We start from the raw sequence: 25,315 nt of genomic DNA, 5'->3' as shown, positions 1-25,315 counted from the left end.
CCCTGTAGAGAGATCACCCTGAGTTCCATGAAGATTATGTGCATTTTGGATTGCAAGGCATTACATTTGGCACTTATTTGGTGTTCTTGTAGTGGCTCTCCAGCCCTCTTGAGAAGAGTCTGTTGTGATTATGTGTTCAGGAAGCGCAGAAATGAATGTTATCCCCAATGAGAGATTGTTGGAGTTCTGCCACCAAGGAAGTGCCTTTCTCATGGCTAATGTAATTTGAATGACATCATCAAATTAACCGGTCACCTGTACCCACTGATTAGAGAGGTCTCATCCTGAGACAGGCACAAGGCATTAGGAGAATGGCCAATGATATCATGCCAATAAGTCATTAGAGAAGACAGTCAGAAAAGGACCTTCTTTATGAAATCATTTGAGCCAATGTCATGAGTTTTGTCCGTCTTTCTCTGGACAAGAATGTTTTGTACTGTAATATATTCAGGATAGCTCCTAGAAAGATATCCCTCAAATCCCTCAACGAGGATTAGAGTAGAGACTTTTGATAATTTACCGCAAGTCCCAGGCACTGAAACAATCAGACAGGTTGTTGTATCCTCCATCGCTTGCTGAACAGATGGTGACTTTATGAGGCAGTCGTCGAGGTATGGAAATAACTGCAGGCCTTTCCATCTGAGATGTGCTGCTACTGGGTCGACCCATTTAGTGAAAATCCAGGGAGCTGACCTGAGACTAAAGGGAAGAACCTAGAATTGATAGCAAGTGCCGGCTCTGTTGAATCCGAGAAACTTGCAATAATTGGAATAGATAGGGATATGAAAATACATATCTTGCAAAGCCAGGCTGGCCATGTAGTCCCTGTGATTGAGGAGTTGCAGAATCCCATGGAGAATGACAATATGAAAGGATTTCTTCTTCAGGTACTTGTTGAACTTCATGAGATCCAGCATGGGACACCATTCTCTTCATTTTTTCTTTAACAAGAACAAGCGAGAATAGAAACCCATTCCCTTCTCTGAGTGTGGAACTTTTCCTATGGCACCCTTGCGCAACACAGCTAATCTAGTGCTTCTTTCTTGAGAAGATGGCGATGTGGGTGGGGGTGCTCATTATGGCAGAGTGGTAGGTGGAATTAGCATAAACTCCAGGGTATGGCCATATGTGAGGAGATCGAGAGCCCATCTGTCCATAGTCATCTTTCGCCATTGACGATAATATTGAGAAATTTGTTCTCCCAGACAGTGTGGTGCTGAGGGAGATGTACTTCGGAACTAAGATACTGTCAGTGTTTCCTGCCAGTTTCACTTTCAGGTGTTTGCTTTCTCCATGGCTGTTCCTTGTAGTATGCAGCTGTTCGTGGTGCACAGTATATGCTGATGCTGCTGATAAGCAGGGAGAAAGGGCTGATAGGGTTGATATGATTGATATCACACATATCCACCATGAAACGAATAGGGCGCCTTAGAAAGGCATCTTCTGGAACTGAAGGGGACCCAATGACCTTGCGGTTTCGGTGTCCACCTTGATTGCCTGCAAGGAGTCATTGATCGATTTCCCAAATAAGGCATCGCCATCATATGGCATGCGTAAGATTTTCGTTTCGACTTCAGGATGAAATGCTGTCACCTTAAGTCAACCTTTGCACCTATAAGGGCCTTCTGACCCTGCGAGCTGATGAAATCTGAGGGCAGCTATGTCAATAGCGCAATCGATAATTTCAGACACTGATCTTTCTCCCTCCAGAAATATCAGTAATATTTTCATGTTTCTGCTCTCTAGTCCTCGCAGACAATCCAGATATGCAGACATGTCTGACCACAACTGGCAGTCATACCTGGCCAGGATCACTAGAGAGTTTGCAGCAGAACAGTAGTGCCCGAGATGGTGGAAAACCACTTGCCTACGTTGCCAAGACGCCTGCCCTTTCAGGTCGTGTTGAAATGGGCGTGGAAAGGTTTTTTTGACTGGCCCTGAGCAGCTCGTGTAATGACTGAGTCTGGTATAGGGGGTCCTGTAGGAAGGTAGCTTCTTTCTAGCCTTGTTACCCCCACTTTTGGCCTCTTTGTGAGTATATGTCAGGGTGTTTTACATGTCTCACTGGGACCCTGCTAGCCAGGACCCCGGTGCTCATAGTTTGTGGCCTAAATGTGTTCCCTGTGTGGTGCAGTGAAGGTTAGGTGCAAAGTTACTAAGTGTGAGGCACCCTGGCACTAGCCAAGGTGCCCCCACATTGTTCAGGGCAATTTCCCTGGACTTTGTGAGTGCGGGGACACTATTAAACGCGAGCACTACATATAGATCAATACCTATATGTAGCTTCACAATGGTAACTCTGAACATGGCCATGTAACATGTCTAAGATCATGGAATTGTCCCCCATGCCAAATCTGGTATTGGGGAGCCAATCCCATGCATCCCCAGGACTCCAGCATGAACCCCGGGTACTGCCAAACTAGCTCTCTGGGGTTTTCACTGCAGCTACCGCTGCTGCCAACCCACAGACAGGCTTCTGCCCTCCTGGGGTCTGGGCAGCCCAGTCCCATGATGGCAGAACAAAGAATTTCCTCAGAGAGGGTGTTACACCCTCTCCCTTTGAAAAGAGGTGTTAAGGGCTGGGGAGGAGTAGCCTCCCCAGCCTCTGGAAATGCTTTGAAAGGCACAGATTGTGCCCTCCTTGCATAAGCCAGTCTACACCGGTTCAGGGATCCCCCAGCACCTGCTCTGGCGCGAAACTGGACAAAGGAAAGGGGAGTGACCACTCCCCTGTCCATCACCACCCCAGGGTGGTGCCCAGAGCTCCTCCAGTGTGTCCCAGACATCTGCCATCTTGAATGCAGAGGTGTGAGGGCACAACGGAGGCCTCTGAGTGGCCAGTGCCAGCAGGTGACGTCAGAGACCCCTCCTGATAGGTGCTTACCTGGTTAGTTGGCCAATCCACCTCTGAGGGCTATTTAGGGTCTCTCCTGTGGGTTTCTCGTCAGATAACGAATGCAAGAGCTCACCAGAGTTCCTCTGCATCTCTCTCTTTAACTTATGCCAAGGATCGACTGCTGACTGCTCCAGGACGCCGGCAAAACCACAACAAAGTAGCAAGACGACTACCAGCAACATTGTAGCGCCTAATCCTGCCTGCTTTCTCAACTGTTTCCTGGTGGGGCATGCTCTGAGGGCTGTCTGCCTTCACCCTGCACTGGAAGCCAAGAAGAAATCTCCAGTGGGTCGACGGAATCTTCCCCCGGCTAATGCAGGCACCAAACTTCTGCATCACCGGTCCTCTGGGTCTCCGCTCAACTTGACAAGCGTGGTCCCTGGAACACAGGAGCTGGATCCAAGTGACCCGACAGTCCAGAGGTCCTTCTGGCCAAATTTGGTGGAGGTAAGTCCTTGCCTCCCCACGCCGGCAGTAATCCTGTGTACTGCGTGAACTGCAGCTGCTAGGGCTTCTGTGCACTTTTGCAAGGAATCCTTTGTGCACAGCATAGCCCAGGTTCCCAGCACTCCGTCCTGCATTGCTCAACTCGCTGAGGTGACCACTGACTTCTTGGGACCCTTCTTTGTAGTGTTGAGACGACCGCTGTGCTCAGATTTCTTGAACGCCTGTTCAAGCGCTTCTGCGGGTGCTGCTTGATTCTGCATGGGCTCTCTGTGCTGCTGAGCGCCCCCTCTGTCTCCTCCTCCAAGGGGAGACCTCCTGGTCCTTCCTGGGCCCGGGCAGCACCCATTTTCTTCAACTGCGACTCTTGCAGCTAGCAAGGCTTGTTTGCAGTCTTTCTGCGTGGAAACAACTCTGCATCCTCCAGCATGCCGTGGGACATCTTCCTGGCACCTTCCTTTTCTGCAGTATCTTCAGCTTCTTCCACCCGGAGGCAGCTCTTTTGCACCTTCATCCGGGGTTTAGTCGGCTCCTGCCCCCCCCGGACACTTGCGTGACTCTTGGACTTGGTCCCCTTCCTTTACAGGTTCTCAGATCCAGGAATCCGTCTTCAGTGCTTTGTAGTCAGTTGTTGCCTTTGCAGTATCCCTTATCATGACTTTAGTGTGTTTCTGGGGTAGTAGGGTAACTTTACTCCTACTTTTCAGGGTCTTGAGGTGGGGTATCTTGGACACCCTTAGTGTTTTCTTACACTCCCAGCGATCCTCTACACACTACACTAGGCCTGGGGTCCATTTGTGGTTCGCATTCCACTTTTGGAGTATATGGTTTGTGTTGCCACTAGGCCTATTACATCCTATTGTATTCTACAGTGTTTGCACTACTTTTCTAACTGTTTACTTACCTGATTTTGGTTTGTGTGTATATTTTGTGTATTTTACTTACCCCCTAAGGGAGTATATTCTCTCAGATATTTTGGGCACATTGTCACTAAAATAAAGTACCTTTATTTTTTTAGTAACTCTGAGTATTGTGTTTCTTATGATATAGTGCTATATGATATAAGTGGTATAGTAGGAGCTTTGCATGTCTCCTAGTTCAGCCTAAGCTGCTCTTCTATAGCTACCTCTATCAGCCTAAGCTGCTAGAACACTACTAATCTACTAATAAGGGATAACTGGACCCGGCACAAGGTGTAAGTACCATCAGGTACCCATTATAAGCCAGGCCAGCCTCCTACAGGTCCTACCACACATGTTGGAGAATCTTCAGTGGCCTTGTACTTCTTGTCGATTCTTGGAATAATTGCAGTCACTGTAGCAGGGGTTTTCATTATTTTAATCCCTTCCTCCCAGATATACACAACTATATGGATTGCTTTCACTGTCTTTCTAGTCTACTCCTTAAAGTCATACAGGAAGAAGTCTGATTGCTTCACTGTGATTGGAAGCTAAAATTGTGTAGATGCTCTCTCCATTAGTGTATGACAATCACCACTATCCCCTGGTGGAAAGTCCACTGGATGAAGTGCTGGAGGAGATGGCGTGGGAATGAGAGAGTTGTCCCACTCATTAGCCACTGATTGAGTATCCTGAATTTCGCCCTCCTCTCTATTATCTTCAAAGAAGATGGGTCATCCCTTGGATGCAAGAGAATGCTCGATATTGGTGTCATTTTAGATGTAGTTGGAGGTATAGGAGTCGGTGATGCCGGAGCTGAAGGTGGCAGACACACAGGTGAGAATGCTGTCTCGGCAGGCACAGGAAAACATTTGTAGTAATCCTGCAGGTCTTGTATCAGGGCAACAGGTAGTTGAACCATGGCTTCAGGTGGCGTGGAGCGAAAGGATGGGTTTGCGCCATATATTGTCTTAGCATTTCCACTGGTTGGTGGGGTATCTGCTGATAGTATTCATCCTTATCATCCTCATCCTGGTATTTAACATTCATCTTAGATGGGCTATGAGCTGGTCCAAAAGGCTCATCATCGTCATTATCAGAGTGCTCCAGAACTAGTACGTGGCTGGGTGGTAAAGGAGACACTTTACTAGGGTCCTGCACAAATTGTCTTGTTGGTGATGTCATCGACTGTAACGCTGACCGGGTCAAATCTGGTGAGAGGACAAACAATGGAGGCTTCTTTGGCTTAGTGGTCCACAGTCTCATCAACGAGGTCTTCATTGACAGCAGTGGCATGGCCACAGACAATTTAGTCATCATCAACGAGGTGGTCGTCGTCAAAGTGGTGGTGATCGTCAACGGAGTGAATGTAGAGGATGTGACCGTCTTGTTTGGTGCTTTGGTTTTTATCTATGTCAACAATCATTTTGATGATGTTGCTGTAGTCGATGAGGGTTTCATAAACAGCTACATTTTTACAAAGGTAGGATCTGAGGAGGATTGTAAAGGCTTCAAGGGTAGGGCTGAAGATGGAGTGGAAGAGTCCAACTGTCTCAGAAGGAGCAGCAGCTCACCTTTCCTTATGTGAGGAGCCTTTTGAAGACTCAAGGTGTGTCTTTTTAAAGGCTTTCCTAAGCCCCTCTGGTGACCCTTGCAACCTTTCCCTCCTCTTAGATTTCCTTTGTGAGGTGATGGAACCCTCACTGTCTTCCTCCTCAGAGACAACAGTCTGTCTTAAGCTTTTGTAGCCATTATGATAATCCCCCTCACTATCCTTGAGTCAGAAGAAAATGTTCTGCAAATTTTGCTGTCTTTTACCTTCTTTTACCTTATGCGCAGGATGAAGCCAATATATGCAGTCTTTATGAGGATCTTCTGAATGCAGGCTTTTTGTTTTTTACCACAGGTCCCACAAGGTCTGAAGAGACCTTTATTAGAAGGTTCTGACATGTTAACATAAAAGAAGTAATTTGGGTATACCAAATCTAAGTAAAAGCTGAAGAACTGAGCAGAGGTCAGGGAGACTTCCTCCCATAAGACGTGCAGTAGAAAATCTGTGGTAAGATGTCTCTGCTAGGAGTGTATTAAAGGGTACTATTGTCTGATTGGCTGGAGTTTGGTCCTTTGAAAATTATGTAGATAAGTTATTAAAGTCAATGTCTTCTGCCATTGTAAGCTATGTGTATCACTTTTTCTGCTTTAGAATGTACTGTGGGACTCCCACCTCGACAGGGGATGATTCAAGCATGTGAATCTATGATATCCAAAACTGGAGAAAGATAAACTGAGCACTGAAGTGCAGAGGAGGTGAGAGAGCAGGATAATTAAAATAGAGGTGGTGTAGAGGCAGAGATGTAGAGGATGGAATACATTCAGAGCCAGAAGTGGGGTCGTGAGATGGGCACAGAGAGGTGCAAGTTAAAGATCAGGTAGAGAGACAGTAGATATAAAGCAATCCTCTCCAATGAGCCGGTGAAAAGCTACGGGTGGCTCACTACCCTGTGTGCAGTCCAGCCTACTATACTCAATGCTTTCACCTGATTGAATCAATATATGTATACCAAAATTGAGCGTGTGTTTGAAATGACAATGTGTGTATTTTTGGAAATCATTTGCTGAAAAAGATCTTATCTTTCCACACACATTTAAAGCTGATATTTGAGTGATAAATCATGTGGCAAACTTATTACTAATATTACAACTGTGGTGCCAGGGGCATTGAAGCTCCCACTGCTATAAAATACCAATGTTAAGGCATTCAAAACAGATAGTCTTTTTTACATTTTGGCTGGCAATCCTGCCTGATGTACGGGGGTGATCACTGGTAGTAATCTTGCATATGGCAGACACTATTGTTATCTTGTCTGGCGTGGTCACCACTAAAATGCTAATATTAGTAGCTTGGGATAATTTTAATTGAACATACATAGCTCTTGTTACAGGAAATTTTGGAGACCCTTGATAGTGGTAGATGTGGTAGATACATAGAGATGAAGAGTCAGTATATATATATATATATATATATATATATATATATATATATATATAGAGAGAGAGAGAGAGAGAGAGAGAAAGAGAGAGAGAGAGAGAGAGAGAGAGAGAGAGAGAGAGAAAGAAGCGATGTAGAAGAGGCAATGTGAGTTTAAGTGAACGAAAAGTGAGGCACAAAGAAGAGCAGGAACTGTGATTGCAGAGGGAGAAGTTAGGTGCACCAAAACAAAAAGGTAAAGAGAGCGAGATAAGGTAGAGGAAGAAGTGTTAGACCGAGAAGATTAAGGCAGAGAGAGAGAAGTAAAGCAGGCAGATGAAGTTATTGGAAAATTCAAGAGACGTAGACAGAAATACAGAGAGAGGTGCAACGAGAAGTGAATAAGGTAGGCAGAGAAAGAATAAAGCAATTGGTGGGGCATAGAAAGAGGCAGATCTAAAGGTAGAAAATGGGTAGCTAGGGATAGGTGGAAAAGGTCAGAGGAGGAGAGAGAGAGGGACTGCGTTTCAGATAGAAAAAGGCAGAGAGAGAGAACCAGAGAGAGAGAGATAAATAGTCATCTGACTATCCTGATTACTTTAATTGGGGGTTTCTGGAGGGTTGGGCCTCTGGGGAAATTGCCCACTTTGCCCATCCCTTAAAAAGGCCCTGGTGATCTGTGATATATGTACATCTGTCAAATAATAGTATTCCAGCATGTCGGTCAGCCAGATCATGCTGAAAGAGGAAGCAGCATATGTTGGCTCCAGGTAGCTGGTAAGGTGAGGAAGTGACACAAGCGGATAAGAATGTAGCACTCAAGTTCAGAGGAATGGTAGCAGCAGAAGAGCTACTGGGCATGTGCAGAGGACGATTGGCCAGTGCTCTGCATTTCAGAGAAGCGAAAGCCTGCCAGGAGAAAGCATAGAAGAGCACCTGGTACACTGGTATTCAGAAGGGAGCCACCAAGCGCAAGCAGTTAGACAGCTGCATGTGACAGGGTGTGAAGGGGTTTTGTAGCAGTACTGCAACACATGTACACTTACCAAACACATCAAGATGCCAGCTTCGGCAAATACACTGCAATATTACAATACAACTGCTAGCACTTAAAAAAATAAAATAAATCATGCTGCCAAAGCAAAGACAAATCTTATAATGACTCCTTTTTACAAACCCCAATGCAAGCCAGACCTGCAGCAGACAATTTACATGTCGAAGAAAAACTATAGGTTAATATCTAAATCTCATGGACAACCAGGAAGCCAATGACAAATGGGGGCTCAATCAAACAAGCTGAAGATGGGTTTTCTTTACATGTTGTGTATGTGATGTCATGAGAAATGCTAGGTAGATAAAGCTATCTGGAGCTCAACCTAAAATCCCTGCTGAAGGCTCTTCATTGTCCTGTTGAGACATGAGTGTTTTGATATGAAACAAAGACTGGTCTGAAATAGAAAGACTTCCCATGGCCTGATACCATGCACTTCAGGGACAGCTTATACTTCATCAGGTTTATAGGTGAGGCTCTTTACAGCAGTCTTTTTAAAATATTAATAAAGCTATGGAGACACATTTATGTCCTGAAAAGAAATACATTCTAATGAGAAAGTGCTCTTTACATCGTATCCCTAATCAGGACCAGGTACCTCTTACCTCTGAAATGATAGTCAAAGTCTACAGACTACAATGGAATGTACAACTTTTTTCTGTATATCTGCATAGGAACTCTTTCTGTTTCTGTATTTCATGTGGGAATCATTTGTAAGTCAGTTTGATATGCTTACCGAATCCAACAATTATACCCGGAAGAGGGTGGTCAAATTAACAAACTAAAGTGGGTATATCAGATATTTAGCATGATATATTAGTTGTAGTTATCATGCTTGCTCATTGGTAAACTGTGCAAATGCATATTTAAGAAATAGGTTTACACATTTACAACCACCAATGAATTGCAACACTATTATTCATATAAGGATTTAGAAGATGAAAACTATTTTTAATTTAGAAATTTACCACGTGTAAATAAATACAGGATGTTAAACAATGCAAAGTTGCCATTGCCCTATAGAACATTATTCGTGCTGAATAAAAACATCATTCCAAAACTAGCTTACCTCCTCCAGATGTTGTCCTACTTTTAAGTCCTCTGTTTCCAACCACAGATAGCTCTACTTCTTTTTGTGGCATTTGTGCTAATTTCTGCATAAAAACCTTCTCTAATGTTTGTGCCATCAAGACAATGTCATCACCTGGCTGACAAAAACGAGAATGTTCTTAAAAAAAAGTTGCTAGCACGGAATTAAGTTACTTTAGGCAATACGGAAGGAGCCATAGTCCAAAATGGCCTACAGCACATACAAACATATAAAAACACACACAAACTCTATACATGGACTTTAATTCAAAGCCTTTGATAATGGACCGTTAATTCAAAAGTAGAGGACAAACATGACAGATGGCCAAGCAATGTGTTGGATCTGGATTCTCTTGTGGGGTCTCCTCCAGATTTTTGTCTTCTATTGCTGAATCAGTTTCTGTTGGCATGAGGACTCTGTGCACTTTACTACTGCTAACCTTTGCTATAATGCTTGTGCGCTCTCCCAAAAACATGCTAAAACTAGCTAAAACCTAATTGGCAAACATAATTTACGTTTAAGTCCCTAGTTAATGGTAACACGTGCATTTAAGGCCTGTAAATGAAATGCTACTAGTGGGACTGCAGCACTCATTGTGCCACTCACTTAAGAAGCACTTGAAAACATGCATCATGACTGCTATTGCCGTATCTAGTGTAGTTTTAAAACTGCCTCTTCAAAGTGGTAAAATAAACGTTTTGCCATGATTAAACCTTCCTTTTTAATACTTATAATCTACCCTTGATATAGGCCCTGAAGGCTCATAGGGAAGGATGCATTGTATTTAAAAAGTAGAACATGTGGGTTTAAGTTTTACATGTACTAGTAGTTACCTTATAACATTTAATAAGTGATAAAATTTGATTGGGGCAGATAGAAATATGGTGTTTAAACTCAAATTAGTTGTAATTTAAAATCCTTTTCAATGGTAAATTGAGATTTTAAGTCGCAATCCTGAAAATGCAACTTTTAGAAAGTTGGTATTTTCTTGCCCTGGCCATTTGTGCCTTCTACCAGGTCCTAAGTCACATGATTGTAAATGGCCCTGCTGTTGGGGTTTGTGTATTCCTTCCAAACAGTAACACAAAAGGGCATTAGGTGTGGACAGAATAGGCCACCCTGCTAGGATGTTTGGGATAGTGCTGTACCCGGTCCCACTTACATTTCAAAAGGCTTTGCCTACCGCATAGACAAAGGAACCTGACACTAATCTTTTGTTAACCCAGACTTTTTGGAGCCTTGAAAGAGGAAGAGAAGAACATTCCAGAATCTGATACGAGGGTAGTACGGAGAATTACCCCCACTTCAAAGCCTGGTTCTAGGTATAAATATTGGATCTCCAGAGCCACACTTCAGTACAATTGTGGACTTGTGGAAGACTCCACAGGACTGTCCTGCTACCTGAGGTCTGTCCTGCTGCTTCAGGCCTGTCTTGCTGCTTGAAGAAAAGATAATCATTCCCTTGAACCCAGGACTACCAGTGTGACTCTAAGGGCTAGTTGTATGGCCTCCTGTGTGAACTACAGTGACCTAACAAGCTCCAGAGTCCTTGAACCCTGCACTTCAACTATTGCAATGAGTCCTAACCTCACCCCCACCACACCCACAGTGATGCCACCTAGGTACGGGGACCCTTGGAAGTGTTGTTAGACATGCTGCTCCTGCCTAACCCAAAAACTTTGGACTTAGAAAGATTTTCACCAAAAAAGTACCTGAAGAACCAAGATAACACTGGGACCTATCTGCCAGCCGACCTATCCAAGATGCATCGCCGGTTGGCCTGTGTTCATAGTAGTGCCTGCTATGTTCTTCTCTGCAGCAGCAAATCCTGTACAACACCACCTCCAGGTGACAGTATCTGAAATCATGGAGCCCTCTTAAGCTACAGCTTCGCCCCAGTGGAGGTCTTTGACTTCCAAAAAGCTAAGGCAAAGGGTGAAAATCTTCACCAGGCGTGATGATGACAGGCTCTCCATAGACGACTACAACCTCCTCGTACTGGAAATCTAGTTTCTTCCACTGGTGAGACCAGTTATTTGCTGTTGGCGCTTTGATCTTCTAGGAAAAAAAATTCACAAAATGTTTTATCTAAAAATCCATAACTCTGTTTCGATTTATTGGATTTAATTAATTTTTGTGTCATTTTATAAAATTGTCTCTATTTTTCTAAAGTGGTATGGGATTTTTCTTGAGTTGTTCACTTTACTACTGTGTGTGTACGCTGCATAAATGCTTTACGTAGAGCTTCTACGTTAAGCCTGACTGCTTTTATGCCAAGCTAACAAAGTTAGGCATAAGTTAATTTAGTGGTGACTTTTTGTGGTTCACGGACAAGGATTGCGGTTGTTGCTTAAGGATGGTTTCCACCCCCCCTCAATCAACCTGATTTCTTACACAATGCATGAATGCAATAAATAAAAAACAATTACACTAGTGTGGGTATCCAGGGTGATCCTGAAAGTATTTGTTGGAGGAGAAAATTAAAGGATTGGTGACATTAATCTTTTTGAACACATTGTGACGTTTGTTTCTCTGAATACTTCCAGGCACAGAAACAACACAACAATGTGAAAGGCGGATGTACAAGTGTTCTCTACTAGTCATGACTGTGCTGTGGAAAGTTGGCCTGAATTCTTCTTCACGCTATGTGGCATCTTAGTTGCACTATTTCAAAGGACATGCTGTGATGGTTGTGAATGGACAACACTAATGAACTTCCATTAGGCATCAGCAAAGGTGACTGTACTAACTGCTGCAAAGTACTTTGAATGAATGAAGGCTTGCTGAGCACAGCAATACACATTATAGGGGCCACCAGAAATGTGGTGAGCAGCAAAGATATAGAATTCCAAATGAGCCACAACATACATTATCATGAGAAATTACATGATAAACTTAAAACATGGGTGTGGTTATCGAGGTGTTGCTCCTCTAATTTATTTCATACTTTAGACAACATAATGCTCAACCAAGTCTATGCATTTACTGGAATGGCTGGCACAGCCACAATCTCCCCTGCCCACTTTCTTTCTTTATACTTTTGAAAGCAGAAACGGATTAATTTTTAATTTATGTAATCTTTTATGTAGGGCTTCATATTGCACATCTGCGTTCTGTAAGTGCTGTATATAACAGGTGATGATAATGCCATACAATTGAGAAATATTAACGACCTCAATATGAAAAGATGAACTTAAGTTGTCAGAACCTGAACCTCTGCCTTAATTAACATCAAATTATACATTGTGCCATGGGGGCCAACGGGCGTGAGTGCATGCTTTGTGTGCCAAGGGGGACAATGGTATTACAGATGGGGCCACAGACGCTTGTGTGTCCCCTTCCATAAACATGATAATGTGTGGTGCACCTTCAGTGCGCCCTCTAATGGAAGCTCTCTGGAGGGGAGAAACCCCCCTCCCCAGACATCCCTCTGCAGGCGGGAGCAAGCACTCACTGCATCCGCCTGAAAGGGGACCTCACTGTTCAAAGCGCAGACGGGTCGCCTCCTGCACTGTGAAACACGCAGCAGCTTTTAAACAGCTCCTCTGTGTTTCATGTGAATGTCTCCCCTCAGGGCACTGAGTTCGCAGCAGCCCTGGGGACAGCAGATTGTTTTTAACACAGTGCACTATGCCAGCTGATGCCTGACAAACCTTTGGAAAAGTTATCTCACTGAGCTATCTTACCTACTTGAACAGCGATCTTTGACATGCATTCTTATCAATAAACCATAGAGTGATTACAAATGTCATAGAAGCACTAAATAAAACACTGTATTATTAAACCTAGCACTAGTTAAATCTAGAAAAGTCTTTAACTCCATATATTATATCTCACTCCCAAATAAAAATGTTCACAAGACACTTACACCATCCCTGGAATTGGAGACCACAGGTACTTTGTTTTGTATTATATTATTATTTATATTATTTATGCAGGTGCAGCTCCACCATTAGGGCGGAGGAACGCCGCCCCTGCCAGCGGCAGCAGCTGCAAACCTTTTACCAAAAAACAATAATAAACTATCTTTATTATCATTTTTTGGTAAAAGGGTGCGGAGCCACAGGCTGTGATGTGCACTGAGGGGGAGTGCGCAGTGGGCTCTCTCCAGCCTGGCACTGAGTTGTCGGGCTATCGAGAGCATGCACAGGCTCCCAATCTGCCTGGGAACACCCAGGTTGGGCGCTCCCAGCCAATCCTGACGCTGCTCTGATCAGGGTCAAGACTGGCCGTAAGGTAGGCTGGGAGCCTGTGCCTGCTGAGGAGAAGCGGATGGAGCAATGTAGCGACGGCAAGCAAGGTAAGTGGATATTTTTGTATTTATTTATTTTACCACTGGAATATTAAATTAACAGAAGCAATCATGATTTATGGTTACTTCATCGAATTCAACAAATAAAGCGCGTGGAACCTTGCTATGAACCCTTATGAGCACTGGGTTCTATTTCTGCAAACCTCTGTGTTGAAACCTTCCCAGAAACTTTTGAACAGACTACAAGATACAGCAGCTGTACTGGTTAGCCATGACCTTTTTTTTGATCCAGTCATGCCATAGCAACATTAAGCAGACTGCAATGGTTTCCGCTTGATCAGTGGATCCACTTTAATGCCACAAGTGAGATCAGCTAATCGGTTGGGTATACCAACTCAAACTGCTTAAAGAAACTTTCAACCCATTATTATCTCAATGTTCCATTTTAATGAGGACACCTTGAACATTCGAAAATGTCAACAGTCTTGTAGGAAGTGGGAGGCTATAGGCAGGAAAGAAGGAAAATTGTTCAATGAATTTACAACTAAATTTCAGATGGATTATAATTTTATGGCCTTTTATAATCAGGTTATGATGAGGGATTATAATGGTGTAGTGGAATATTATAGCAGAGCATGTGAATACTTTTTGGAATTTAGAATTATATAAATACAATACAAAAAACAAAATTGATATGAAGTGGACAGGAGTTGTCTTCATGTAATGGCACAATTACTTAGTAGGTCAAGTTAGGCCAAAATAATTTAATTTTTAATTCTGAGCTCAACCCTTTGTAACTGAAGCACAGAGCAGACACGCTTCACTTAGGAGAAACATATAAAGCGTTTGTCAGTAACAAAACAGTTAATGAGTAGAAAACAAAACGCAATAAAAATCCTACTCCAATTTATAAAAACAATATAAATTTCAACCTCTTCAGTGCAGGCGTCGGCCACTAGCCGATGCCCACACTACCTCCCTGGTGCGGGTCACGATCAATGGCCGACACCAGGGAGGGAGTTAAAAAAAAATCCTCCAGTGCGTTGCACCAGAGGATTTGTTTGTATTTAATTACCCATCGGGAGACATAGAAGAGCTTCTGTGTAACACCCCTCCCCCCTCCTTTGTAACATCACCACGGCACGAGGCACGCTGGCATGTCAATCTGTTTTCCCCACCAGAGCAGGAAGCGGAGGTAAGGCTGCTTCCTGCTCTGGTGGGAAAAATGGGCCTCCTCACCGTTCGGGAAATCGAGGGCCAGGAATCAGCACTAGACACCATGGAATCATTGAGGGGGGGGGGGGGGGGGGATTGGCCCCATCTGGAAATGGGCTCCCCTAGGGGTTTAAAAAAAATAAAAATAATAATAATAATATATATAAATATTTTCCTTTTTCATTAAATTGACAGGGGGTCACCCGTGAGCAGGGCAACCCCCTTTGGGAGCAATTTAAAAACATATTTTTTTTTATAGTTGTATGGTTTCCATGGGGGCCACTATGGCCCCCTAGGGAAACCATGCAACTACATATATATCAATCTATCTCTATATATCTATTTAGCTATATCGATCAATATCAAAATATCAATATATACCTCTATATGTATCTCTCTCTCTCTCTCTATCTATATATATCTATTTATAGATATCTATATATATTTACATATCTGTAGATATATATATATATATCTATAGATATATAGACATCTAGCTATATATATATATATATATATATCTATCTATCTAGATCACTTTTGTCAATACGTGTGTGGTTTCCCTGGGGGCTGTGCTCAGCCCCCAGGAAAACCACACCCACATATAAAAGTGATCTCTTTACATACATATATATATATATATATTCATTCACCACCAGTTCTCTTGCAGATCAGCTTGTGTCTTCAAAGCAATGCACATACTTCAATTGGCGCGTTTCAACTGTAGCTTTTAGACAGCAATAAAAAAAAAAGTCAAGTAACTCTTGTGATTATGTTTCTGCTACAAAAAATATCTGACTTTTGTCTAGTGGCTGTTTTGATTCCATAAAGTAGCACAGAATGTTTATGTGCCTACTGCAAAGATCAAATCTGTATTTTATGTAAATAGCTGAGTGGATCAGTAAAGCCAGCATTACCTGAGCTATAATACAAAAGAAATATATGTGTGAGAGGGGATATGGATAGATGAAGGGCACTTTTGCTGGGTGGTAGTGAAGGAATCCGAGGAGGAGGTCATGGGAATGGGAGCACCAATAATGATTGCTGGACTAGAAGCCAGAGGCGCTAAAGACTGCGACAACTGGTATGTGACAAGGTGAAGTAATAGTGTGTCTTTTTTGTTTTTTGAGTGTCTTGAGAAAACGTGCTGATTGGAGGAAGAAGCGAAGGTAAGGTGACTGACCTTTACTGTTTCACACATCACACATACCCTCCAACTATTTTGTGGCTGTCTACGTAGGCTAGTGTTTTAGAGTGAGAGTTTAGCCAGTAGCAGAGATGGTGTCTCATTGGATGACTGCTTCTCAAGCCCTAACTCGAGTTATAGAGGACAGCTGTGACTTAGGAACAGAGACTGAGACGATTCTGATGGATAGGACAATGGCGAAGATTCAGAGTGATCTTTCCGACAACTCCTCTTCCAGTGATTCTGAGGGAGGTGATGAGGACAGTCCTGCTGTCCCTTCGCAAGCACAGACTGTGTAGCAAGACAATAGCAGGTTGGCCCAGAGAGCAGGTGCATGTGGTGGCAAGCACAGAGAAAGTTCTCTCTTGGGAGCGCCCCAATTTAGTTCAGCCCCAAATTCCACCGCCCAAATCGTATTTTGCAGACATCAAAAATATCTATCACACAACAACCTGGTTTTGTAGAGCAGGCACCTGTGTTTTTGGTCAAGGGCTTGGCGGCCATATAGGGAAACCTACCAAACCCAGACACTTAGGGTAGTCCACTGAGGTGTGACTTGTGTGGATTCTCCAAAGTTTTCTTATCCAGAATACCATGCAAAGGTGAAATGTTAAATAAAAACTCTATTTTTTCTTGCATTTCTGTCACACAAACTACAGGAATATGTTGGGATCCACAAAATTCGTACCACCCAGTGTTTCCCCATCTGTACTGATAAAAACGCTACCCCACTTGAGTGCCTGTACCTAGTGCTTGCGTCAGGAATGGATCACCCCAGGGTCAACAGTTGCCCCCATGTAAGGACTAACATTGACGGTTGTTTGATCCATTCCTGACACTGGCACTAGGCCTACCGACACTAGTGAGGTACCATTTTTATCGGGAGACTTGGAGGAATACTGGATGGAACAAAATTTGTGGCTCCTCTCAGGTTCCAGAACTTGCAGCAGCGAACTGTGAGGAAAAGTGTTTTTTTTTTGCCAAATTCTGAGGTTTGCAAAGGACTCTGGGTAACAGAGCCTAGTGAGAGCCCCAAAAGTCACCCCATCCTGGATTCCTCTAGGGGTCTAGTTTAAAAAAAAGCACAGCTGTGAAAGGTTTCCCTAGGTGCCGCCTGAGCTAGAGCCCAAAATCCACAGCTAGGTACATTCCAAAAAACACGTCAGATTTCAATGTAAAAATATGATGTGTCCTTGTTGCGTTGCCTGTCACGGGCAGTAGGCCTACCCACACAAGTGAGGTATCATTTTATTTGAGAGACCTGGGGATACACAGAATAAAAGAACAAGTGCTATTACCCCTTAACTTTCACTACATTTTTTCCTTCCAAACGTAAGACAGTGTAGTGAAATTAGGTAGGTTTGACCACTGACATTGTTTCACCACTGTGCATATTAGTTGTGCAATGTTCACCAGCTGCAGATTACATTTTGTATTCAGTTTAGCTGCCTATTGGCTTTATCGTGGCGTTAGACATTGCAGATGAGCTGTGTTTTTACACATGGTAAACCATGCTTGTTTCTTCATATTTTCTCTTACCGAACACTATAGTATAGTAAGAAAGCACATATTTCTTTTGATTTTCTTCAGTGCAGGGAACCGGTTGGCTTGGAGGGGAAGCCTTGAAAAGTTGACCAATTTTCAACGTTTTCTTCCAACTCTGACCTACAGTAGCCAGCATGTTTTGAATATCCATCTTAGAGGGGAGGGCCTTTCGGAAGGCTTTTTCCATGTTTGTTTAAGCTATAAAAAGGTGGCCCTGGTTAGTAGCAAGGGGAATTTCCGAGATCTCGTTTGGGATTGGACGTAAAATGCCTGACACTGACACTGGCCCCCTGAGGGTGGATATCTCTTTCTCACAGTTGAACAGGGGTCATCAACTTGCTGACATGAGAAAGATGAAGAGCTTGGCAGGCCCTACAGTGATGAATTTTGACTTTATCCTTTGTCTTGCAATTATACCATAATATAATCACATATATTTGCTGTGTATATTGCAGTTGAGAATCACTTTGAAATATTTTCCTTTCATTGCTGTGACTATTTTTAAACGTGTGCCTCCGACCTACTAATCTCCTTCATTTTTTAGGAACCTTGTGGTGGAATAATATAAAATGTCTTCTTTAAACTAAGAAGTGCATTCCAGAGATTTTTGTCAGTTCGTTCATTAGTGAAAGCAAAACAGACTGTGTGTCAAAAAGAAGTCTATTTGAGAAGTGCCCTGTAATTCGCATGCTAGTATGGGGACCCCAGAATTCAGAGATGTGCAAATAACCACTGCTTCTCAACACCTTATCTTATGCCCATTCTGGAAATGCAAACGTTTCCTTGATACCTATTTTTGACTCTCCATATTTCACCAAATGAATTGCTGTATACTGGGTATACAATAAAAATCCATTGCAAGATGCAGCTCATTAATGGCTCTGGGTACCTAGGGTTTTTGATGATCCTACAAGTCCTATATATACCCGCAACCAGAAGAGTCCAGCAGACGTAACAGTATATTCCTTTGAAAATATGCCATAGCTGGAAAAAGTTATAGAAGAAAACGTGGACATAAGTGGCTCTTTTTTCACCTCAATTTCAATATTTGTTTTCCTTTAGCTGTTACTATCTGTAGGAAAACTTGAAGGATCTACACAAATGACCCCTTGCTGAATTCAGAATTTTGTCTACTTTTCAGAAATGTTCAGCTGTCCGGGATCCAGTATTGGTTTCACACCCATTTCTTTCACTAACTGGAAGGAGGCTGAAAGCACAATAAAAATTAGTAAAAATGTGGTATGTCCCAGTAAAATGCCAACATTGTATTGAAAAATGTGGTTTTCTGCTAGCTGGGAAGATGGGAAGATGTTGATTTTAGCATCACAAACCCTTTGTTGATGCAATTTTTACGGAAAAAAACACATGCTTTCTTCTGCAGCCCTTTTTTGCCATTTTACAGAAAAAACTACATTTTTGCTGTATTTTGGCTAATTTCTTGGTCTCCTCCAAGTGGAACCCACAAACTCTAGGTACCTTTAGAATCCCTAGGATGTTGGAACAAATGGATGCAAATTTGGTGTGGATAGCTTATGTGGACAAAAAGTTATGAAGGTCTTACCCCAAATAGCCAAAAAAGGGCTCACCACTGGGGTGGGGGTGGTGGTCAAAGACAAGAGTTAAGGCCGACCACAATGGAGTGCAGGTCGGATACAGCGAACTAGCTTGTACCGCTGTAAAGTTTACCTTTGTTTTTCTGGAGAAAAATTTAGTCGACCAGGTGGTTGGTGGGTTGCGCTTCAGGCTGTTTCTGAAGGAGGGCTACTCGTCTGCCTTATGGACAGTAGGGCCTTGGTGGTAGCATCAGCTTTTGTAGGAACTTTGAGGCTTGTGGCGATACCAGCTGGAAAGTTCCGAATGGCAAAGTCCAAAGTCTGTGTCAACGGATCAAGCGTCATAGACAGTGGAAGCGTCGACGGTTGAGACGTCATCAGCGGTTGTAGTATCGTCAACGAGGCTGTCGATGGTAGAAGCGCCGGCAACGAGGCCGTGGAAGCGGCGACAGGTGTTCAGTCGACGGAAATGCTGATGGTAGCAGCATTGAAGAGGTAAGTCGCATTGACGAAGACTGCTGCAATGGCGAAGAGATAGGGCATGCCGTCGACAAGGATGAGCAAACCATCGACGAAGAGTCAGTCGTTGCCACTGACAGACAGCGTGATGACGGTGGATGTCATTAAGACATGACCCATCAATGATCCCGTCGACGGTGCAGAAACTGGCTTTTTGAAGGTATGTTGTACCTTGAATGGTGGCGTTGAGGGCTCAGAGACAGGCTTCTTTTTTATCTCAAATCTGAAGCTTTTGATTTCATCTTCTTTGATGGGCTACATATTTCTGGGGACACCTCAGATGATTTTTTGAAAGCCTTTTTGGGTGGTTCCTCTGAGGAAGCTTCAGCTCGTCTCTTCACAGGTGTTTTTTCAACAGACACAGAAGAAGAGGCACTGTCCTCATCAGAAACTGGAATGTCTCTGGATTTTAGTTTTTTTTAGCCAAAGTAGAAGGCAACCTTCTCTGTCTTTTAGTGTTTTAGCAGAAAAGGTCCTACAGATCTTGCAGTCTCTAGTTTTATGAATAGGATAGACACAATATAGGCAGTCCTTATTGTAGGAGGCTGGCCTGGCTTGTAGTGGGTACCAAGGGGTACTTACACTCAGTACCAGGTCCAGTTATCCCTTGTCAGTGTAGAAGAGGTGTTTCTAGCAGCCTAGGCTGATAGAAGGTAGCTATAGCAGAGTAGCTTAGGCTGAGCTAGGAGACATGCAAAGCTCCTACTATACCACTGATGTCATATGCACAATATCATAAGAAAACACAATACACAGATATACTAAAAATAAAGGTACTTTATTTTTATGACAATATGCCAAAAGTATCTCAGTGAGTACCCTCAGTATGAGGATGCCAAATATACACAAGATATATGTACACAATACCAAAAATATGCAGTAATGGCAAAAGGAAGTAACGCAAGCAATGTAAAGTTACAGTAGATTGCAATAGGAGCACATAGGTATCGGGGCAACACAAACCATATACTCCAAAAGTGGAATGCGAACCACGAATGGACCCCAAACCTATGTGAGCTTGTAGAGGGTAGCTGGGACTGCAAGAAAACAGTGAGGGTTAGAAAAATAGCCCACCCCAAGACCCTGAAAAGTAGGTGTAAAGTGCACCTATAACCCCCAGAGAGCACAGAAGTTGTGATAGGGGGCTTCTGCAAGGAAGACCAACACCAGCAAAGCAACCAAAGTGGATTTCCGGACCTGAGTACCTGTGGAACAAGGGGACCAAGTCCAAGAGTCGCGACAATGTCGAGAATGGGCAGATGCCCAGGAAATGCCAGCTGAGGGTGCAAAGAAGCTGCCACCGGATGGTAGAAGCTGTGGATTCTGCAAGAAAGAAGAGGGCTAGAAACTTCCTCTTTGGAGGATGGATGTCCCACATTGTGAAAAAGCTTGCAGAGGTGTTCCCACGCAGAAAGATCGCAAACAAGCCTTGCTAGCTGCAAGGGTCGCGGTTAGGGTTTTTGGATGCTGCTGTGGCCAGGAGGGACCAGTATGTCGCCACTTGGATGAGGAGACAGAGGGGGCGCCCAGCAAGTCAGGGAGCCCTCACAGAAGCAGGGAGCACCCGCAGAAGTACCGGAACAGGCACTTGAAAGAGGAGTGAACCGGAGTCCACCCGGAGACACAAAAGGGAGTGCCACGATGCCGGAGGACAACTCAGAAGGTTGTGCACTGCAGGTTAGAGTGTCGGGGACCCAGGCTTGGCTGTGCACAAAGGAAATCCTGGAAGAGTGCACAGGAGCCGGAGCAGCTGCAAATCACGCGGTACCCAGCAATGCAGTCTAGCGTGGGGAGGCAAGGACTTACCTCCACCAAACTTGAACTGAAGAGTCACTGGACTGTGGGAGTCACTTGGACAGAGTTGCTGAGTTCCAGGGACCACGCTCGTCGTGCTGAGAGGGGACCCAGAGGACCGGTGACGCAGTCTTTTCGTTGCCTGCGGTTGCAGGGGGAAGATTCCGTCGTCCCACAGGAGATTTCTTCAGAGCTCCTGGTGCAGAAAGGAGGCAGGCTACCCCCAGAGCATGCACCACCAGGAAACAGTCGAGAAGGTGGCAGGAGAAGCTATACAAGGTTGCAGTAGTCATCTTTGCTACTTTGTTGTGGTTTTGCAGGCGTCCTGAGCAGTCAGCAGTCGATTCTTTGGCAGAAGGTGAAGAGAGAGATGCAGAGGAACTCTGATGAGCACTTGCATTCGTTATCCGAAGAATTCCCTAAAGCAGAAACCCTAAATAGCCAAAAAAGGAGGTTTGGCTACCTAGGAAGGAGGATAGGCTATCAACACAGGTAAGAGCCTATCAGAAGGAGCCTCTGACGTCACCTGATGGCACTGGCCACTCGGAGCAGTCCAGTGTGCCAGCAACACCTCTGTTTCCAAGATGGCAGAGGTCTGGAGCACACTGGAGGAGATCTGGGCACCTCCACTGGGAGGTGCAGGTCAGGGGAGTTGTCACTCCCCTTTCCTTTGTCCAGTTTCGTGCCAGAGCAGGGCTGGGGGATCCCTGAACCGGTGTAGACTGGCTTATGCAGAGATGGGCACCATCTGTGCCCATCAAAGCATTTCCAGAGGCTGGGGGAGGCTACTCCTCCCCAGCCCTGACACCTTTTTCCAAAGGGAGAGGGTGTAACACCCTCTCTCTGAGGAAGTCCTTTGTTCTGCCTTCCTGGGCCAAGCCAGGCTGGACCCCAGGAGGGCAGAAACCTGTCTGAGGGGTTGGCGGCAGCAGCAGCTGCTGCAGTGAAACCCCAGGAAAGGCAGTTTGGCAGTACCCAGGTCTGTGCTAGAGACTCGGGGGATCATGGAATTGTCTCCCCAATGCCAGAATGGCATTGGGGTGAACATTCCATGATCTTAGACATGTTACATGGCCATGTTCGGAGTTACCATTGTGACACTATACATAGGTAGTGACCTATGTATAGTGCACGCGTGAAATGGTGTCCCCGCACTCACAAAGTCCGGGGAATTTGCCCTGAACGATGTGGGGGCACCTTGGCTAGTGCCAGGGTGCCCACACACTAAGTAACTTAGCACCCAACCTTCACCAGGTGAAGGTTAGACATATAGGTGACTTATAAGTTACTTAAGTGCAGTGGTAAATGGCTGTGAAATAACGTGGATGTTATTTCACTCAGGCTGCAGTGGCAGGCCTGTGTAAGAATTGTCAGAGCTCCCTATGGGTTGCAAAAGAAATACTGCTGCCCATAGGGATCTCCTGGAACCCCAATATCCTGGGTACCTCAGTACCATATACTAGGGAATTATAAGGGTGTTCCAGTATGCCAATGTGAATTGGTGAAATTGGTCACTAGCCTGTTAGTGACAATTTAGAAAGCAGAGAGAGCATAACCACTGAGGTTCTGGTTAGCAGAGCCTCAGTGAGACAGTCATCACACAGGGAACACATACAGGGCACACTTATGAGCACTGGGGCCCTGGCTGGCAGGGTCCCAGTGACACATACACTAAAACAACATATATACAGTGAAATATGGGGGTAACGTGCCAGGCAAGATGGTACTTTCCTACACTTATGCTGGTCATCCACATGTAGTTTTTTCTTCATGCAGGTAGCATAGGCTCTAAAAAGCCCTTTCCTAGGTGCCTCTGACATGGTAGCCAGGTTGACCCACCTTGAAGAACTCCTGATGAGAAAAATAATCAAAATCTCCTCAGAAAGAATTTCTGAGAGAAAAACCGAGCAGAGCTGAAGGAAGACTCCTTAGCACGACGTGCGGTGGAAAATCTGAGGGAAGACAGCTCCTCACAGAAAGGTTCTAGAGGGTGTTGTGAGCGGATTGGTTGTCTTTTGAGTTTGGTCCTTTTTTTTTTTTTTTTTTTTACAAAACGACTGCAATATGTTTCTAAGTTAGAGGCCTAATGCATTTAAGGCTTAAATATGCAATTAGGCATAGTTTCTATATTACATCGGGGACTCCCATCTCGACGACGGGGAATGATTTAAGCATGTGAATCTATGAAAGTTCCAATACTGGAGCAAGTGCTAACACCCCTGCCAGAGCAGGCTTTTGTTCCTGTCTGCCCGAAAGCAAAGGCCCTCAACCCTTGGGGTAAAGAAACATGTCTGGTTGAGGCAGGCTAGTTAGAACTAGCCACCAAGCACACAGGTAAAAGGCAGGCTGGGCACCTCTAAGGTGCCCTCTGAGTGCATGTATTAATAAATCCATCACTGGCATCAGTGAAGGTTTATTAACAAAAAATATTTGATACCAAACATCCCTATTTTCAGTGAAGCCACCATGTAGCTAGTATTGACCATTGTGCAGCACATATATTTAAATGGCTTCCCTCTTCACTATGTCTGATGATCTACAAAGATATAGCAGGGGCATATCTGCTTGTGGAGCAATGCCCTCACACGTAATATAATGCACCCTGTGTTAGGGCTGTAAGGCCTGCTGTAGGGGTGACTGGTGATCTACATATAGTGTATGCAATGTTGGGGACTGTAATGACAGTCTGCATGTGCTAGGTGAAGGGTCCCTCAGAATGGCACAATACATGCTGGTCCTAGGTACCATTGGTACCACTTACTAAGGACTTACAGGGGGCCCAAAGGTATTGCCAAATGGGGAACAATTGACAGTGTTAGGGACGGAGATCTGGCACTGGGGACCTGGTTAGCAGGAACCCAGTGCACTTTCAGTATAAACTGTATCAGGCACCAGACAAGAAGTAGGGGTGACCATGTCAAAAAGGGGCACTGTCTTACACCTATTATTCAATTTTCTTTAGAGGCCACAGCATACAAACAATTAAATGAATGTAAAGCACGAACCATGATAATACATATATCAAAACCTCTATCCCCATAAGTGGAGTGTAGTCTATTTGAATTTAATTTGCTTTCAGAGAGTACCTTGATATCAAAATGCCTTTGTAAGCTTTCCTTATATCATTTATCTGAAAATGTATCCCCGTGATTACTGCAGACAGTTCACTTGTCAGCAACCATCTCCAGGCAACTGACAGAAGGAGGGATGATGGCATTCGTTCTCTTTATTTATCCCAGTGGGAAATAAGCAATAACCGCTGGAGTGCTATGGACATTTTCTCCATACCCGTAGTGCTCCCAACAAAGCGCTATAGACATGGAACCGGGCACCAAAACAGAAGCTGCTTTGTGCTGCTCCTGTGACCTTCCCTTGTCACACCCATAGTCTGCTCCGGCATAGGGGGTGCGACTCTCCTGCCAATGCTGCGACTGCCCGTTCACCACGCTCCTATGAAATTTTGCTGAAAGGAAGGTGCTGTTTCAAACCTGAGAAACTCAACTGTCAAACAACCCTTCATTACACTTAAAGTGCCAAGAGATCAAAGTAGGATAATGTTCACTTAGTACTTCCCCTAGACACCAGCATCAGTCTTTCTGTCACCCTCACTCCGGGGGGGAGGGGTGTGGAGAGGGATGGGTCGATTACCCCCAGGGAAGGGGGCAGAAAGTCAGGGAGAAGAAAAAAATAAAACAAAGGCCAGTCCAACATGCAGAGGGTCATGACAACACTAAAAAAATGCACAAAAGCCTTTCTGCCCATCTTCCTACTACTCCCACCCCACCCCACCCCCCCATTCCCAAGGTGGCAAATTGGGGGCTTTGCCCCTTTCGGCCTCTCACTAGACACCAGGGGTGGGGGTGGCCCAGGCCGTGCAGGAACACTAGCCGTCCCTTAAGGGGT

At 44.4% G+C, this 25,315-nt stretch overlaps 1 protein-coding gene across 2 annotated transcripts in view; it reads right to left on the bottom strand.

The window, feature by feature from the left end:
• Positions 1-25,315, bottom strand: part of LOC138293239 (bromodomain testis-specific protein-like) — a 1,110,548-nt gene that overhangs the window by 729,793 nt on the left and 355,440 nt on the right. For both annotated transcript variants that reach the window (XM_069232347.1, XM_069232348.1), the window contains exon 4: positions 9,328-9,466. In XM_069232347.1, coding sequence (XP_069088448.1) covers positions 9,328-9,466 — 139 coding nt within the window. The remainder of the gene's footprint in view (positions 1-9,327; positions 9,467-25,315) is intronic.

This window comes from Pleurodeles waltl, chromosome 4_2, assembly GCF_031143425.1.
Source record: "Pleurodeles waltl isolate 20211129_DDA chromosome 4_2, aPleWal1.hap1.20221129, whole genome shotgun sequence".
NCBI lineage: Eukaryota > Metazoa > Chordata > Amphibia > Caudata > Salamandridae > Pleurodeles > Pleurodeles waltl.
This window is presented reverse-complemented; position numbering and strand designations above follow the sequence as displayed.